Genomic DNA, 19,664 nt, shown 5'->3' with positions numbered 1-19,664 from the left:
ATTAAACAAAATTATATATTCAAATTTACATCCTTTCTCTTCTGGAAAAAACATCAGAAATATTGATGATTCATTTTGCATATAGAAATGTTTTCCAAAAAAAAATGCACTCTTCAAAATGTCTTCAAATAGTAATAATAATTTCATGCAGCAAATTGTTGTTCTTACTAATTTTCTGCCAAAGTATTCATATAATATTCTGATGTGAATTATTATTTTTTTTTTTCAGTTGGAGATTGCTCAGAAACATCCAGACATCTATGCCGTCCCTATGAAGTCTCAGAAACTGGATCACAGCAGACCTCAACCTATTGGGTAAGAGTCTGGAGCAATGTTGTTTATCGTCGGTGGTGTAGCAATGTATGAAGCACTGCTCGCACAGAAGTTACTTTCAAACCACACAGCTTCTTTTGTTGGTTAATGTGGCAAATTGGCATGACCAACTCCAAATTGTTGTGAAATCTTACACCCTCACGTAAAATTCCCAATTGCATGGATTCCAAACAGAATTCCCCTGAAAAATATTGCTGAATAAATGTGACCTGTACCTTAAAGGTTAAGTTTCCCAAAAATGAAAAATGTATCACCAACAAATGTAACTCCTCCTCAAGGTGTTCCAAACCTGTATGAATTTATTCTCTCTGCTTTACATACGAGAAGATATTTTGAAAAACTTTGCTTACCAAACGGTTGTTGGTTGCCATTTGACTTGTATAGTATGCAAAAGAATATGGAAGTCAATGGCTACTAACAACTCAGTGGGCAAGTAAATGACAGAATTTTCATTTTTGCTTCCTGTCCCTTCAAGTGTGAAAAAGTGCACTGACTTATCTTTCACTCATCTCATTGCATTTGCTTTGTGTGCAGCTCAAGTGCGCGACCAGAGCCCCAGACGCCTCCTTGCAGGCTGCCATACACAGAGAGCCGCCCGCTTGGCCTCGGCCAGGAGCCCGGAGAGGAATTTCAACATCAGCTGGCAGAGCAGACCAAGCGTGGCTATTACACCAACCCACAAAAATATCAGGACACTGAGCTGTAGAGTTGCTCTGCTTCGGCTCACCGCACAGCTTCACCATTCCACCGGGACGCCACCCTGCACCAAAACTGCTGCTGACTTGAAAGTCCCATTTCCTTTTAAGTTTCCCACGCATATATTTGTCTTTTTCACTTCAAAGAAATTCAGTTTTCCGTCCATGAGGACAGATTCTTATTGTTTTTATATATATTATCTATATATATTTGCATTAGTTTGGTTTCCCTCCGTGTGATCCGAGAACCATGTTTTCTTGCCTATGCAATTTTTTAAGTTTCTGCCACGCAACAGAAACGTCTCGCCACGAGTCTCTCTCCCTCTCTTCGCTCCATGAAAACCTTAAACCTGTCGTGTGCTACAGACACGCTTTTTGTTACTTTCTTTTTATAAGCCTGATGAAGCAAAACTGTTTTAAAACGTCACTCTCTTTAAGGTTTATACTGTCTTTGCATTCCTTCATTTCTGATCATGTGTGTATACGATGTTAGACAATACACTGGATTTTGTTACAACATTTTGAAGTGCCTTTTACTTTACGAATAACATTGGAGGTTTGTGGACTTGACAATCCAGCCCTCTGGACAATATTTTTGCTGCTTAGAGCTCCAAGGAAAAACAGGGAAAAGTTAACACCAAAACCCTTAACACCATCCGCCCGTGTCCTCAGTGTAGCGACAGCAACGACAGACGAGTTTCTAAATGGACGCTTCATGAGTCAGGTAGATGCTGGTTGGTTTGAGTGATTGAAATTGCTGTTGTCACGGTTTTTCTTATTTCAACCCTACTGCAATATGTTTTGAACACGCTTGATTGTACGTTGGTCCATTTTACCTCCACACACTGATTCAAAGTGCTTCTAAAACTCGTGGATTATATTTTGATGGCTTGAGAAAATATTCCCTGGACATTTACGTTCAGGTCTACTGTGGAATCTCACTCTACTACACCAAATAAAATACTATATTGACATTCTTGACATAGTTGTATTAATTCGATAGGAAGTGTCTTGGAATCCATTATCGAATGTTAGTCCAAACAAGGTATTTTGGAGAACGTTGGGAACCAAACAACATTTGAACCCACTGACATAAAACAAAATATCTTTTATGTTTCACAGAAGAAAGTCATATACTGTAGGTTTGGAACAACATGCAGGGAAGTAACTATCCTTGTAAACATCCCAAAAACAGAAAGTGATGACAAGCAAAAAATTACTAGCGTCAGTATCACAATTTAGCTTGACTTGTTTATTACTGTAGATACAAAATGGAGATTGTATCTACTGAGATTTCCCATCTGTGTGGTATAAGTAATGGAAATTGATTCTGTCGTGAAACGCAGTGGTTGCATCGGGTCCAGTGAGTCGGCTCTTGTCCACCGCCGTGTTGAAGCCGTTATCCTTGTACATGCCACTTCTCAGAAGATGCTCAGAAAACTTCCGACGACTTCCGCTGAAGCTCGTCTGAAAAATGTGTGTGTAAATACTATTGTCTGAACAGTCTTAATGATAGGGCAATGTGTGCTGCATACTCACCGGCATTTCATGAACTGTTGGTTTTTTGCTTCCATATGTTTGATTTGTTGTTTGGTATAAAGGGTTGCTCATTTTTTGCCTGGAAAGCATAATGAGGCTTATTATCATTACGTCTTTATCATATTTATATTTCTTAATGATGATATATACACATACAAACACACTTGCGCACACACAAACACATATAGACGGTTTCAACGGCATCAACATAAACAAACGTTAATGCGCGTGAGCGCTTTTGTGGACCTAACTTAACTTCCGGTAGACACCAAATAGAATCAATAACAACAGCCAAGTCCCTCTAGAGTAGATATTTTTTGATAACAAACAAAATGTGTTTTCTGTGTGGATCAGGCGGACTTAATGAAAATGCTAATTCATTCTTTGCCAGCAGGAGAGGTTTTAAAGCATAGACATAAAGTGCGAGAAATAGAGGTTTCCCCAGTAACAGCTGTAAACAAAGCAGAGCTGGTATGCTCACACGCTGCTTTATCACGCATATAACATCTTCTTTCAGAAATACAGCGATATAAAAACACCCGTGCCTCGTTTTGATATTTAAACATAAATGTAAGGAATTATTATTATTAAACGTGCAGTACGTTACGTAACGTTACTCATGTTTATTTAACGAAGCCTTTTTGAAAATCGATCAGTTTTAAAATTGTGGCGAGTCTCCAAAAATAAATAAATGTATGGGAAACACATCCCGCAGCACAGCCACCTGAGCCCAACTTCAGTCTACTCATCACCTTGGCTTTAACTGCGTTTGTAGATGGCACCGCAGTCAGACCGATATACACAACACAGACCGGAAGTTAACTTAGGTCCAGGCGCGTGCGCCCGATGAAACCGTCTATAGGGTATATATATATGTGAGTGTGCATGCATACGCATACAATATATATATATATATATATATATATATATATATATATATATATATATATATATATATATATATATATATATATATATATATATATATATATATATATATATATATATGTATGTATGTATGTGTGTGTGTGTGTGTGTGTGGCTGTAGCTCAACTGCAAGCTAGCGCAAGGTTGGGGGTTCGATTCCCCGGGAACACGTGATAGGTAAAAATTTATAGCCTGAATGGACTGTGAGTCGCTTTGGAAAAAAGCGTCTGCTAAATGCATACATTTAATTTAATTTAAATTTAATTTTAATTTTAATTTATATATATATATATATATATATATATATATATATATATATATATATATATATATATATATATATATATATATATATATATATATATATATATATATATATAGGTCACACAAGATGCACTGCGGCTGAACGACTCTTCTCACCTGTATCCTCTGAAACCCTCCGGATTATTAAAGCGAGCTGGCAAGTTTTTATCCACTTTATACACATCGCTCGTCTTTATTTCAGTTGTATTAGACAATGGTTCAGGCTCCATTCTTGTTCCTTCATCTGCGGAGTGATCGTCCATGTTTTCCCTTGGATTCAAACCCTCAGTGAATCCTCGAATATTTGGCCATTCCGTACGCTTGGTTGCTATCAACATTGTAACTAAGTGACGTGTTGAGCCATGCTTTGATCTCGCCGCCATGCGGTCACGTGGTTCATGGAGCTCTCAATAGTTTCAAACTACCTCGCGCTGTTGAATGGGTTTACTCGGGACAAACAGCAGTTCCACTATATTACTTGGCAACACCTAATATGAATTGATTGTGCATTAATAACTACGCTTTACAAAATGCCACATTCGACCGCTCCAGACACGTTCGCCCCATTTAATAAAAATTAAAAAAAAAAAAAATAGAGATTGTGTGTGTGTGTGTGTGTGTAAAGTAAAGAGAAAAAATTATTCAAATGTAGACAAATGGTACAAATGGTAAAAAAATTATTTAGTTGAAAAAAAAACATTTAATCATGATTTACACTTTTATGAAGAATAAGATGAAGGAAGAAAGTTCAGCACTCTTAAGCAATAAATAATAAATAAATAAAAAAAAAATTCTAACCCGAAATAATTTTTGCTTATTAGTATGGTTGAATTGGATCATCAAAGGTCAGCAGCAAAGACATTGGTTAATTAAATGGTAGTAAATACATACAGAAAAAGGATATTTGTATTATTTGACATTTAATTATTGCAGGTTTGCATCATATTCTGAGATTGCATTTAAATGTTTTTATTGTTTTTGTGCAAGTGAGATATAAATGCACGTTCACATTTAACTACAGTAACCATCCTGTTTTCACAGCGCACTCAACTCTCAGTATGGGGACCGTCTCAGGAGAGCTGTCAGAGTAAATGGGAAAACATAGTAACTGTATTATAAAAAAAAAAAAAGTAACTTCAATATTATATTGTAAATTGTTTTATTACAAAAGCAAATAGATACCAATGCACACTGAAGTTAATATGTCTGTCAGATGTCCACAGACCCATAGAGGCAACAAAAGAACATCCGATTCAATCATTATTGCTTATTTACAGAATAAATTATTATTAGATTCATTTAGACATCATGCAGCCACGTCTACATGAACCTATAACACATTTCTTACATTTGCATTACATCAAGTAGTTTTCTTCTACACAGAAAATAATAGTAAAACCCAGATTTAGGGCCTCTTGATTTCAGTTGGAACTGATGTTTAGCTTTTTTGACTGTTTTAAATGCTGCATAGAGAAATGTCATGCTGCATACACTTTACAAACATTTTGAGTTGTCATCCAGAATTTCCACTCCTTGGATTGTATGCAGTTTACGTCATTTCAAACCTAAAATGAAAACAATACAGATTTTAGAGGGTCTCAAATGGCACAGCACAGGGAAGAAGGTGTGGACATGGTTGGCTTTTTATGCAAGTGTAAAGTGTGCATTTATGCAAGTGAGACATATTGAAATGTTTCGTCTTCATGCATTTGCTTCCAAACCTGTTTTGAGTTTCTCCACGCTGATAAACAAACTGCCACAGTGCATTATTACTCACGGTACGAGTTTGAGTCTGGCCTAGCGCGTACCAAAAGTAATAATGGACTGTGAAGCAGTTAAAAAGGGCTCCTTTCTTCTCATCAAGGCACAACTTTGTCAAATTAAATGGCGTATATGGTTTTAAAACATGCAGAATGTAAACATATTTAAGATTTGCTACAAATTTCTGTACTTTACCTTTCGCAGACTAAAATTACATCTTAGTCTTCACTTTTCTCTATTAGTGATCCTCCGAGGTTCCTGAATAATTCTGAGAAGTTAAGACCATCCATTGCTGCAGTGATGGTGTAGAAAAACATGATGTAATGCTTCAAACAATGCAGTATTGTTAGACTAATTAAAAAGAGGCTTCTCTATCAGAAATGACATTGTTAAGAATAATGCTGAACAGTTCCAGTTTAACAAGGCCTTATAATGGTTATAAACATGCAGTATGCAAACCATTCTTTATAAATATAAATACATGCAGGAAACAAATCATTTAAAAATGCAACGCCCTGATTAATATAACTATTTGCCAACAGGGGGCACAATTTTATATAGCGTGACTGTGATACAAACGAATTAGTCTACAAAATTAGTTTTCTACAATGTTCAAACTAATGTTTTAGTATGTAAAACAGTTCTGAATGCTCTATAATTATTGTACAATACTTTTTCTGCAAAAAAACTTTTCTAATAAAAAGGGAAAAGTCTCTCACAGAATCCATAGAATTTTATACTGCTAACAAGACATCTTGATTGTGCATTAGGACAACTTTGGGAGCAACGCCAACGTCTGACTGAAACATACTGCAATACTTATCATTGCAGTGTTCGTATACATATTTAATATTACTGTAATTAACTAAAATATTAACAATAACTTTCCGTAATTGAAGTAACTCCAAAAAGCAGTGACATATTGTTTATTATTGTTCACAATCCCAAAGTAGCATGTCATGTAATGTGTGTCCCCAAATCCTTGGAAAAATGTTAGTTCCATAAACTCTACCTGAAAATTATGGATCTGTTTCCAAATATGTGCTGGTCCAGGTCCATAGATGATGAACGTTTGAGCTCCAGGAACTGGACTGCAGTGATGTGGTCATTGTAGCCTATACAGCTTTGTCCAGACATGTGGGAAATGAAATGCCTTTGTCCTGTTAGAGGTTCTTTTTATTTAACCTTCCTGTGGAAGAGTGGAATCAGGATGGTCAGTCCCCAAACCGGAATTCCTGTGTGTGTTTGGAACTGATAAAACAGCTGTAAAGAACAAGCTCCATCCTTCTAGAACCGCTGGAGTCTGTCAGTGAACTCTGAGAAGAATTTAGCATTCTTTTGAAGTTAAAAGTTCGGCAAACTAAAGAAAAAATTAGAATTACTGCATTATTTTATTATGAATTTTACATAGGCTTCGTGTAGTCCTGCTTGGTGTTGCTGTAATATGGCAAATTAAAAACCTGTCCTCCTAAATAAGCGTTATGCAAATTTTGAATTGGCTTTTTTTATTTTATTTTCAGTGTTCTTTTTAAATTGAGTTCAAATAATTTCTATTTAGCTTTATTTTTAAGTTTCTGTTTTAGTCATTCAAATTTTAAGGCAACAGACAACAACAAAATCAGAAGCCAGGGCGGTAACTATCCATTTAATTAAAAAAAATCACAAAACATTAACACAAAGTAAGCCATTGTAAATCAAGTAAAAACAAGAGGCCAACAGGTTTTAATTTATGCCTGAAAGTTAGCACGAGGAGGGGGAAAGAAATGCAGCATTTCCAGTGACGGAGGAAACAGGAAGCTGCTGGTGGATGAAGATAGCAGGGTCTGCTTCATCCAAACAATAAAAATCTCACCCGTTCAGGAAAAGGATCTGCGTCAGCAGTGAGTGACAGATTTTAGAAAGACCAAATGGTGCCAAATCCAAAGTGGCGGGAGAAAATCAGGGTTTTGCTTAAAGACCTCAAAAGTACAACAGTGTTTTCCTTATGTTTCATCGAAAGTAATTTCCACGTTGCTCTGGAATTGCGGTTATGAAACACTTCAGTGGGCAAGGTCAAACATTTCACAAATACAAACCCTTCCCCTTAAAAATGTAACACACTTCTTAGGCGTCCAAATATGTGGACACTTAAACTTGGCTTAAAATATCATTGCATTAGATAACAAAACATAAAACCATTTTTAATGCAAAACATTTCACTAAAGTATGTTTGTTTATTTATTTATTTAGTTTATATTAACAACACTGTTCAACATTTCAGAGAAATGTAATTTATTATAAAGCACTTAAAATTATAGTAAACCCAAAGTGCTGAAAAATCTACAAAAGAATCGAGCTAAAAAACAAACAAAACAAGAACACAATGAGACAGCAGTTAAAACACTAAAGAGCACAGATGTGACGTTAAACTTCAAAACATAATTCTGTAGTCTCAGACCTGACACAAAAAACTCAGATCCCTTTTAAGTTTCTGTTGCAACCGGGGAATGTTTAAGAGCAGATTATTTATCATGTAATATAGTAAGCTGATGAGAATGTTCTGTACGCATATACCTGCACGACCTGTATTATATTACTAAAAGGCAGAGCACACAGCTGTGTACTTTATCCCACAATGCGCTGTGCTTGACATTTACAGTGTGATTAATTAATCAGTAGTGTAAGTTGTGATTAGTCATCGTCTTCTTCTTTCAGCTTTTTAGGGGTCACCACAGTGGATCATCCATCTCCATTTTTACTCTGTCCTCTGTCTTCCTCCGTCACACCAAACATCGCATGTCCTCCATCATCACATCCATAGACCTCTTTTTTATAATCTGTGATTTATATTACTTATAAGCTAGCAAGAGTTAAGATTAAATTTGATTCTGAAATGCCAATCGTGAAATTAAACATGCAAGTAATGAAGCATATTACTGCTAGGAATATTTATAGTCCCGTAATGCACACTGTTCCACATAAGTCTTCTTCCTTTTTTTTCTTCAAATTTATTTGTATCGATATTTTCAGAATACACATTGTTTCAAAGCAGCTTTACAGATGTTTTTTAATATCTTAATATTTTCACACCCGTTTGCATTTTGTTGATACAATCAATCCGGTTGATTTTTTCCGGTTAGCATATATGTTATATGTTTCTCTGATGGTCAATCTCAATGTATATTTTTTATTTTTTTCTGTATGCCTTGGTAAAGCGCTTTGAGATGTAACTTTTAAAGGCGCTATGGAAAATAAAGTTTATTATTATTATTATTATTATTATAATCAAGCAGTTGAGGAAAGGTGCTGGTCATATAATTAGAATATCATCAAAAAGTTGATTTCACAAATTCCATTCAAAAAGTGAAACTTGTATATTATATTTATTCATTACACACAGACTGATATATTTAAAATGTTTATTTCTTTTAATTGTGATGATTATAACTGACAACTAAGGAAAATCCCAAACTCAGTATCTCAGAAAATTAGAATATTACTTAACACCAATACAAAGAAAGGATTTTTAGAAATCTTGGCCAACTAAAAAGTATAAAAATGTAAAGTATGAGCATGTACAGCACTCAATACTTAGTTGGGGCTGCTTTTTCCTGAATTTCTGCAGAAATGCAGCCTGGCGTGGAGTCAATCAGTCTGTGGCACTGCTCAGGTGTTATGAGAGCCCAGGTTGCTCTGATAGTGGCCTTCAGCTCTTCTGTATTGTTGGGTCTGGCATATCGCATCTTCCTCTTCACAATACCCCGCAGATTTTCTATGGGGTTAAGGTCAGGCGAGTTTGCTGGCCAATTAAGAACAGGAATACCATGGTCCTTAAACCAGGTACTGATAGCTTTGGCACTGTGTGCAGGGGCCAAGTCCTGTTGGAAAATGAAATCTGCATCTCTATAAAGTTGTTCAGCAGCAGGAAGCATGAAGTGCTCTAAAACTTCCTGGTATATGGCTGTGTTGACCTTAGAAAACACAGTGGACCAACACCAGCAGATGACATGGTACCACAAACCATCACTGACTGTGGAAACTTTACACTGGACCCTTAAGCAACATGGATTGTGTGCCTCTCATCTCTTCCTCCAGACTCTGGGACCATGATTTCCAAAGGAAATGCAAAATTTACTTTCATCAGAGAACATATTTTTGGACCACTCAGCAGCAGTCCAGTCCTTTTTGAAGCTAGAGGCTTCTGACTCTGTCTGTTGTTCAACAGTGGCTTAACACAAAGAATGCGATACCTGAAACCCATGTCTTGCATACGTCTGTGCGTTGTGGTTCTTAAAGGTGTCTAATGCGTTGTGATTTGCTAAATACCTCAAGCATGTGAATGAAATGTTACAAGTGCCATTTACTGTGATGCCGTGTGTCCCAGCAAGATGAGACAAAACCAATGAAACCAATTACAAACCAGAAATGTTTTGCATCCAGTGGGGACATGATTACAGATACAAGTGACAAACCACAAGCGCTACTCTACACTGCTCAAAAGTCAGTGGGAAATCCTTTAAATAAAAAAAAAACTTACAGGCTGTGAGTCAGAAGCGCCAGACTGTCTTTGCAAAGTTGGAACTGCCCCACTTTATAGAAACAGCCTTTGATCACACACCCATTGTAGGCTACTTCAGGTTCAGGAAACAGTCCTCCATAAAATGTGTCACACAGCGTCACACTGCAGGCTTGAGAACGGAATGGCCAGTGGGCTTGTGGAAACCATACGTGACCGCCCCGGGCTGGACTCCGCTTCGTCCACAATCAAAGCCGATCCGGCATGACCAGCATGGATCAGCTCTAGGCATAACGAAGCAGATATCGTCCTCTTTTGGAAGGCCAAACAAAGTAGTTTCGCTTTTACAATGAAGCACATGACATCACCTGTAGATTTCTGAAGAGCATTTTTGAAGCTCAAAGTGGGCGGAGCAGGATAATTGAAAATGGGCAAAGAGTGGGAGCTGGTTGCTGAAACCACACCCACCTAGCTCGACAGCGGTGACAGCAGCGGCAATCCACCTGTCACTCAAGTGGCTGCGCCCTTACTTTAAGGATTACTAAAATTTTAACAGATTAATTATTACATAATTCACCCCCCTCACAGTTGTCATGAAGGGTAAAATTAGCAATATAGACCAAAATCTTTTTTTGAAACAGACTGGAAGCATGTTGTTTTTCTGCTGTAAAGTTGTGTTTTAACATTGGGAGTCTGGGATTGACTCCCTTTTGCAGCCAGCCTCTAAGCGGATAGTCGACGAATTAAAGTCTCTTCCATATGAGCTTCACGAGAGAGCGGGAGGTTGTCACTTGGTTTAAACGAGACGTTTTATAGGTGTGTGGACAGGTCTTAACTTTTATACAGTATATTTTTTGGGGGATTTGAGACCTTAGTCTTCTCAACTTTACAGATCTTCTTGATGCACCAAGATCTTGTCACAGTCCATGGAGAAATGGAAAATTGAAATCGCATCATATGAGCCTTTTAAGTAATTTAACTTAAACTTTATTTCAGTTGTTTTTAGCTCAGATAGTTGTTTTTCAGATTTCAGCTTTATTTCAATTAACGAAAGATATTTGTAATAGTTTAATAATCTTTCATTAAGAACACCATCACATAAAACATTTTCGAAAAAATAAATTAAACTATTCTAAACAGGACACTAGTATTTTCTTAAAAAAAAAAAAGTACTTTTCCTCCAGAACAGCAGGGGCGCTAAGTAGATGTATATTTATCCTCAGTATGGCTGTTGTACATGTCTGGCCACTTGTCAGTGCCACTTCCTGTTACTCACCCCACCTATTTACAGTAAATGTGAACGAATCCCACAACAGACACAAAAGTGAATCTTACTTTGAGAGATCCAAATGAAGAGGGGTTTCAGGGCAGGAAATCAGTTCTTGGAGGCTGAAGGATGTGTATTGTGGAAAGGCCTTTGTGGTATTAGGGTGGGGTGGTCAAACACGGCTTTAAAAAGAAGACGCTTGTTACGCCCCGTCTAGGGCAAAGGACATAACATGAAAAAAGTAAGGAAATGCAACGGTTTCTTTTTATGTGGAAATAAATGGAACAATATTTATTGAATTTTAACAGGTCAAAAATAATACAATTGGGTATTTTACCTCAGGAGCCGACAGAGCCAAAAATAACAAACAAAATAACTAATTTATATGTACCTCTTACTGCCCTACTCCACAAAATAGAATAAAATAAAATACAATTACTTCCCCAACTCCCTAATCAAAAACAGGCAATAAAGATCAAAACAAAGAGTTGGCGTCGGACTCCCTACCTCCCAAAATAAAATAAAAACAAAAGTATAAACAGGTATCAGTTCAGGGGTTTATCTGGAATCTAAGTCATTAAACAGGCGGTGGTCGTTATCACAAATATGGCAGTTCACAAGAATCAAACAAACTCTTTCCACTTCAACAAACTCTTTCCACTTAAACAAACTCTCAACAGGCGTACCAAATATCGAAGCAAAGTCAGGCAAGACAAAGTATCGAGTGAGCACAAGGCTAATGAAGACAGTAATGTGGGAGGCTTTTATACACGTCCAGGTGTCAGCGGATCAATCAGGGCGTGGCACCAATCAGACTGCAGGAACCAATCCGGTCTTCTTCCTGGATAAAAACAAACACCTCCCACAAAGCCTAACACACATAAACAGACCAAAGGGGATGTAACACCCCCATACACAAAAATAAACATGAAAACATGTTTATACACAAGATCTTGATAGAGAATCCGCAATAACATTATCTGTGCCCTTCTTGTACTGGATGTGCAAGTTAAAATCTTGACAAATTAAAGCCCAGCGCATGAGTCTTTGATTTTTGTTACAGAACTTCTGTAAAAATACAAGAGGGTTGTGATCAGTAAAAACTTCAACAGGTTGTGAACTTGAACCAATATAAACTTCAAACTGTTGCAAAGCTAGCAAAAGCGCGAGTGCTTCTTTCTCAATTGTACTGTAGTTACATTGATGACGATTAAACTTCTTAGAAAAAAAACACAATGGGTGATCAATTCCATTTTCATCTTCTTGTAACAGTACAGCACCTGCACCAGTTCCGCTTGCATCAACCTCAAGTTTAAACGGTTTGGTGAAGTCAGGAGTGGCTAAGACAGGAGCGCTGCATAACAAATTCTTCAAAGAATCAAAAGCAATCTGACACTGAGGAGTCCACAAAAAGGGAATTGCTTTTCGGAGGTTATCAGTAAGAGGTTTCACTACATCAGAAAAATTCCTACAGAAACTTCTGTAGAATCCAGCCATGCCAAGGAAACCTCGAAGCTCCCTTTTTGTCTGCGGTATAGGAAAATTAACAATGGCGTTGACTTTGGCTTCGACTGGTCGTACAGTGCCCTGACCCACTTCCTTTCCTAAGTACCTAACAGTAGCATGACAAAATTCACATTTAGCAAGATTGAGGGTTAGATTAGCTTCTTGAAACCTAACAAACACTTCCTCCAATACCTCCAAATGACCCTTCCAGGTCTCGGAATAACACACAACATCGTCAAGATAAGCCTCACAATTTTTCACATTAGACAGTACTTTACACATCAAACGTTGAAACGTTGCTGGAGCATTTTTAAGGCCGAAAGCCAAGACCTTATACTGTAAGAAGGCATCTGGAGTAGCAAATGCTGAAATCTCAGATGCACGCTCCGTGAGTGGCACTTGCCAGTACCCCTTGAGTAAGTCCAACTTGGTTACAAACTTAGATTTCCCAATCCTGTCAATACAATCTTCTATCCGTGGAAGTGGATGGGAATCTGGTTTAGTGACCTGGTTAACCTTTCTGTAGTCTGTACAGAAGCGTGAGGTACCATCAGTTTTCGGAACCAGCAAACATGGAGAGCACCAGGGGCTAGAACTAGGCACAGCTAACCCATGCTTCACAAGGTATTCAGTTTCTCGTTTCATTATTTCACGCTTGGCAGGGTTTACACGATAAGCATTTTGCTTAATTGGGCGATGATCAGCAACATCAATATCATGCTGTAACAGATTGGTTACAGTTGGTACGCCTGAGAAAAGGAAGGAAAATTTCTCAACTAACTGTAACAACTCATCTCGAGATGACTCTGATAAATGGGATAGTTTTGAACTTAGTGTTGTAAGGGCTTCTGAGTTTTGTAAACGAGCACCGGATAAGGCCGCACTGCCCAAACTAAGGCCATCAATACTAGGAGAATCAGCAGATGAAACTACTCCCACAGGAACAGCGACAGTGGGAGAAATTATCCGAGCATTTCTAGAATTTTCAGAGTTTGAACGTGAAACATACAATTTCAACATGTTTACGTGACAAACACGAGACTTTCGGTGTCTCTCAGGGGTCCGTACAACATAGTCTGTATCACTTAATTTCTTTTCGATTTCATATGGGCCTGCAAACTTTGCTTGCAATGAGGAACCCGGTATAGGTAACAACACAAGCACTTTATCACCAACCTCAAAGGAGCGTTTGACAGACTTTTTGTCATATTTATCCTTCATTCGAGACTGTGATGAGGTTAAAGACTGACGAGCAAGCCTCCATGCAGAATGTAGACGTTCGTGAAATGAACTGACATAATCTAACACATTGGAGGAAGGTTCTGATGAGTGGGTTTCAGAGAGGAGATGCTCTTGAAGCAACTTTAATGGTCCACGCAGTGAGTGCCCGAAGACTAACTCAGCTGGGCTAAATCCCAACGACTCTTGCACCGTGTTACGAACAGCAAACAGCAAAAGTGGTACCTCCTCATCCCAATCTTTCTCATGTTGTAAACAATAAGTACGAATCATAGTTTTTAGAGTCTGGTGAAACCGTTCGATGACACCTTGGGACTGAGGATGATAGGCACTTGACACAGCGTGGGTAACATTCAGTTCTTTCATTACCTTACGAAACAGGCGCGAGGTGAAATTTGTTCCTTGATCAGATTGTATAATTTTTGGTAGACCAAAAGTAGTGCAAAATTTCACCAGGGCCTTCACAATGTTGGGGGTCTTTAACGAACGCAGTGGGATGGCTTCAGGGAATCTAGTAGCGGAACACATCATAGTCAACAAATACACATGTCCAGACTTAGTCTTAGGCAGAGGTCCTACACAATCTATCACAAGCTTTTCGAATGGTTCACTTAGCACTGGGACTGGCCTTAAAGGTGCAGGAGAAATAACCTGATTAGGCTTTCCTGCAACTTGGCAGTAATGACACGAACGGCAATATTGGGACACAGAGGATTTCATTCCTGGCCAATAAAAATGTTTCAAGAGGTTATGATAGGTCTTCCTAACTCCTAGATGTCCAGAAAGATCATGGTCATGGGCTAGCTTCAGTACGTACCCGCGATAGGATTGTGGAACGACTACTTGAAATACGGTGCTCCACTCATGCTTCACTTTCTCAGGGCTCCACTTTCGCATGAGTACGCCGTCCTCTAGAAAATAGGCAATTGCATGTTTAAGTAATTCAGTCTTATCTACCACAGAAGAACTGCTCGATAACAGGGTTTTATCCGCTTTCTGGGCACTGATTAGCTGTTGCTTGCCAAAAGGAAAATCAAAATTAAGCCCAACAATCACATCTGAGGAAACATCATTTTCATCATTGGCTTTCATATCTGACCCCTCTAAACACATAAAAGAGTTGGAAAGATCAACCTCATTTTCAAATTTTCGGGCTTGTGCCCGAGTAACAACACAAGACTGAAATACACTGGGAAATTCCTGCACTAACACATCATCTTCCCCTGATACACACGGTATATCTGTAACCTCTGGTAGAGCATTAACTCTACTTCCAGCAAGATCATTTCCAAGAATGAGAGAAATCCCTTTCACTGGCAACTGAGAACGTACAGCGACCTTAACTTCACCAGTCACAATGCCAGAACGCAAGTAAATGGTATGTAAAGGAACTCTCAGTACTCCCAGTTCAATTCCCTGAACCAACACATCCGATCCACAACTAGACTGAGGTGAGAATGATAGCGTACTTGCTAAAATAAACGACTGCGCAGCCCCCGTATCTCTTAAAATCCGTACAGGTGTGAACTCTGAATCAGAGTTAGACAAAGCAACTGCTCCATCACATACAAATGGTTCAAATGTCGGGTCAACAGAATTTAAGGAGTCAGAAGACGGTACATGAATGAAAGCTACACTCTTAGATATGTTGTGAGTCTTCCGCAGATTTTTCCGCTGCAGTACTGGACAAGCAGCGATCAAATGACCCTTTTCATGACAGTAGAAACATTCTCTAGCTACCGAAGAGGTATCGAGCGATGAATCATCCTTTTGAGAAACTACCGAATGCTTAGAATCGTGAGTACGATCTATTGAGGTGCGTTGCGAAGATCGCGATGATGAAAAAATTACTTTATGAGTAAGCACAAACTCATCCGCAAAGATAGCAGCATCAGCAAGAGATGAAACTTTCTGTTCGTTCAAATAGACCACAATTTTTTCAGATATACAGTTTTTAAACTCCTCAACCAAAATCAACTCTTTCAACTGTTCAAAGGTCGTAATTTTACTCGCTGCACACCATTTCTCAAATAAAGTGGTCTTTTCACGAGCGAACTCAACAAATGTTTGGCTGGGGTTTTTTACATGTCTTCTAAATTTCTGACGGTAAGCCTCCGGAACTAACTCATACGCACGTAACACTGCCGCTTTAATCGCATCATATTCCAAACTTTGCTCTAATGTTAGAGCAGAGCACACTCCCTGTGCTTTTCCCACCAATTTGCACTGTAAAAGCAAAGGCCAAATATTTCTAGGCCACTGCAATGTGGTCGCGATTCGTTCAAAAACAGTGAAGTATGTGTCTACTTCACTCTCTCTGAACAACGGAACAAGCGAAATTTGTCTACTAATATCAAATTCAGGAGAACTTACCGGCGCAGTTCGCGACGCTGAAGGTAGAGGAGATGATGCACCAGATGAGGCACTTACTGATCCTGGAATAACCTTTTCCTTTGTCTCCGGAGAAGGGCGCTGAAATCTGGTCTTTAACTCGACCTCCAGCTCTTTCAGTCGGACATCACGCCGCGTCTCAAGCTCAAGTGCCTGGACATTTAGCAGCTGACTCTGATACTGTTGCCGACTAATTTCCAGGTCTAATTCTTTTAAACGGATTTCCAATTGTTTCTCACCCGGTGAAGGGGCAATGGGATCTATGCCATCGACTTCGCCAGATTTGAGTTCCGCCTCCGCAGCACCCAAACAAGTTCTAGGTTAAAAGCAACACCCGGAGCCACACCCTCTTCCGGTAAGACCTTTTGTTTTATAAGCTCCATGCGCAACATCTCCTTTATCTCCTTTTTAAGTGCATGACGAGATACGCGAATATTAAAGAAATCTGCAAGCACTAATAAATCGTCTTTACGGCACTTATCAAACTGTTCATGTGTGGGATCGATCGTAAATTTTTCCAATTCAAATTTTGACGTCATCACGCCCCCTACGTTTCCTCCCACACAAAGTAAAAATCCCAGGCAAACAACAAGTTGAATAATACTTAAATCGACCAGTTTTACTGATGAAAAACAAGTTTGTAATTTCGTCTTAGGAAAAGAAGAGAAAAAAAAAAAAGAATCGGACGAGCCCCCAATTTCATGTTACGCCCCGTCTAGGGCAAAGGACATAACATGAAAAAAGTAAGGAAATGCAACGGTTTCTTTTTATGTGGAAATAAATGGAACAATATTTATTGAATTTTAACAGGTCAAAAATAATACAATTGGGTATTTTACCTCAGGAGCCGACAGAGCCAAAAATAACAAACAAAATAACTAATTTATATGTACCTCTTACTGCCCTACTCCACAAAATAGAATAAAATAAAATACAATTACTTCCCCAACTCCCTAATCAAAAACAGGCAATAAAGATCAAAACAAAGAGTTGGCGTCGGACTCCCTACCTCCCAAAATAAAATAAAAACAAAAGTATAAACAGGTATCAGTTCAGGGGTTTATCTGGAATCTAAGTCATTAAACAGGCGGTGGTCGTTATCACAAATATGGCAGTTCACAAGAATCAAACAAACTCTTTCCACTTCAACAAACTCTTTCCACTTAAACAAACTCTCAACAGGCGTACCAAATATCGAAGCAAAGTCAGGCAAGACAAAGTATCGAGTGAGCACAAGGCTAATGAAGACAGTAATGTGGGAGGCTTTTATACACGTCCAGGTGTCAGCGGATCAATCAGGGCGTGGCACCAATCAGACTGCAGGAACCAATCCGGTCTTCTTCCTGGATAAAAACAAACACCTCCCACAAAGCCTAACACACATAAACAGACCAAAGGGGATGTAACAACGCTATTCAAACTCAATGAACTTGTTTTGAATTCCTCGCCTCCTGAATGGCAAAGCATTCCATCCCTTGGAAATAGAGAGAAGAACAAACAGCGGAAGTGATGCAAGAAATTCTGTTCTTTATCTGGCATTCCCAGCCCTCACCTGCTGAACCAATCACACCCCCCCTTCCCTCCAGAAGCCTCCTAAACTTTGATCTTTACACCGCTGGGTACATTTTTAGGAGCGAGAGGAAGCCATTCATCTGAAACTCTGGGTTCCTGTTAGAGCGGTCAGGGAAAACATGGCTTCGCAATCCACGTTCCCACACCGGACGATCGAGGATATGACCTGTTACACGGTGTACGAGAGTTTCTCTAAAGAGTTCTGAGAAGAGCCTGAGATCTCCTGAGATTTGATGTAATGGTGCAACCAATCCAGTCACATTAATAGTCATTATATTACACAGGCGACTGATACTTTTTACACTCACTTTAAGTTGTTCTTCACATCTTCATTTCCCATCCATTTATTTAAACTTTGCATTGGTTTAATAAACTCCCCACATAACAGATCTTTAAAAAACCTCTACAGTCTCGTTGTCTCACAAGATCTCAATCTATATATTTGTTCTTACTCATTCTGTGGAACATACTGTGGCATTATTCAGTACTTAAAATTAGTAAATGCACCTAGACTTCAGAAAAATGAGAACTTGCAGATGTCAGGATGCTAAAAGACATTGGAAAGTGTTTTTTTTTTTTTTTTTTAAATAATGCACTGTAGGTCAAACACACTTCACTGGGATCTGAGGCCCACTTGTGGTCACATTTACAAACAGCGGTTTTCAACTGGTGGGTCATCACCTGAAAATAAGTGTCTGGTCTATTTGCACAATTGAAGACAGCAGGCTAAAAATTATGCTTATACTAGAGTTATTTATTTATTTGATAAGATTATAATATTTATTGATATTTGAAATGGCTTTTATTTTTATATTTTAAGTTTTAGTTTGAATTTGAGTAATTTTAAGTGCTTTTTCTCATTTTAATTTTAAACTTTAAACATATATATATATATATATATATATATATATATATATATATATATATATATATATATATATATATATATATACACATACATACACACACACACACACACACACTTAATTAATATTGTTTAATTTTTAGTTAGAGTAATATTAGTACTTCAAGTTATACCAGTAAGTTGCAAAGGCAACATTTATTATTTATTTATAATTAGTTTTGGTGATGTAAAATTTTTTTGTTTTTCCAACTAATATTTATTTAAGTACCAAAAAGAATGTTTAATATTTTCAGGTAACAATAACAATAGCCTACCTGCTAATTCAAGCAATAAAATGCATATAATCTAGTTAAGGTGGCAAAATAAAAGGCGAAAACATTCCTCTTGTGTTTTAAAGTTAACTATGATATACACAGTAACAGCAGATGTTAAATTAGGGACATAAACAGGTTGAGTGACATGCACTAATTTAAGCAAGGCTACATTAATTACAGGTTCAGTTGCACTGACTTTATATGCTTTGTGTTCAAATATTGCCAACATTCATGGTGTTTTTAAGATTTAATATAGATTTTGTTGTATTAATATTATTAATACATGTACATTAATTGATTTTAGGGATATTGTTTACTTACAATGAACTATTTTGCTACTGGATTGCCTTTTTTTGTTGATAATTTCAACCCAGGGTCAGTAAATACAACTAGCTGATCTAGATAATGTTGCATAGTCAGCAATGCAGTTAGACGATAAACAGGACAAATACACACA

At 37.9% G+C, this 19,664-nt stretch overlaps 2 protein-coding genes across 3 annotated transcripts in view; one reads left to right on the top strand and one right to left on the bottom strand.

Annotated features, from left to right (window-relative positions):
• Nucleotides 1-2,009, top strand: part of LOC128018913 (tight junction protein ZO-2) — a 55,698-nt gene extending 53,689 nt beyond the window's left edge. For both annotated transcript variants that reach the window (XM_052604784.1, XM_052604786.1), the window contains exons 22-23: nt 230-315; nt 868-2,009. In XM_052604784.1, coding sequence (XP_052460744.1) covers nt 230-315; nt 868-1,039 — 258 coding nt within the window. In that variant the 3' untranslated portion in view covers nt 1,040-2,009. The remainder of the gene's footprint in view (nt 1-229; nt 316-867) is intronic.
• Nucleotides 2,010-2,124: 115 nt separating this feature from the next.
• pierce1 (piercer of microtubule wall 1) lies at nt 2,125-6,740 on the bottom strand. Its single transcript, XM_052604787.1, has 5 exons — nt 6,571-6,740; nt 5,754-5,850; nt 3,915-5,362; nt 2,568-2,646; nt 2,125-2,495 (listed from the first exon to the last, which is right to left on the bottom strand). Exons 3-5 carry the CDS (start codon nt 4,178-4,180, stop codon nt 2,313-2,315), a joined length of 528 nt encoding a protein of 175 aa, XP_052460747.1. The 5' UTR covers nt 4,181-5,362; nt 5,754-5,850; nt 6,571-6,740; the 3' UTR covers nt 2,125-2,312.
• Between the last annotated feature and the right edge of the window lie 12,924 nt (nt 6,741-19,664).

The sequence above is a fragment of the Carassius gibelio genome, chromosome A8, assembly GCF_023724105.1.
Source record: "Carassius gibelio isolate Cgi1373 ecotype wild population from Czech Republic chromosome A8, carGib1.2-hapl.c, whole genome shotgun sequence".
Classification (NCBI taxonomy): Eukaryota; Metazoa; Chordata; class Actinopteri; order Cypriniformes; family Cyprinidae; genus Carassius; species Carassius gibelio.
The sequence above is the reverse complement of the archived record's forward strand: the minus strand, read 5'-3'. Positions and strand labels throughout refer to the sequence as shown.

Excerpts from the sequence above, each read along its gene's own strand:
- pierce1 (XM_052604787.1), bottom strand. The coding sequence starts at position 4,180 with ATGGCGGCGAGATCAAAGCATGGCTCAACACGTCACTTAGTTACAATG. Across the intron at positions 2,647-3,914 it reads GAGGGTTTCAGAGGATACAG|GCAAAAAATGAGCAACCCTT; the intron begins GTGAGAAGAGTC and ends TATGCTTTCCAG. Across the intron at positions 2,496-2,567 it reads CAACAGTTCATGAAATGCCG|ACGAGCTTCAGCGGAAGTCG; the intron begins GTGAGTATGCAG and ends CACATTTTTCAG.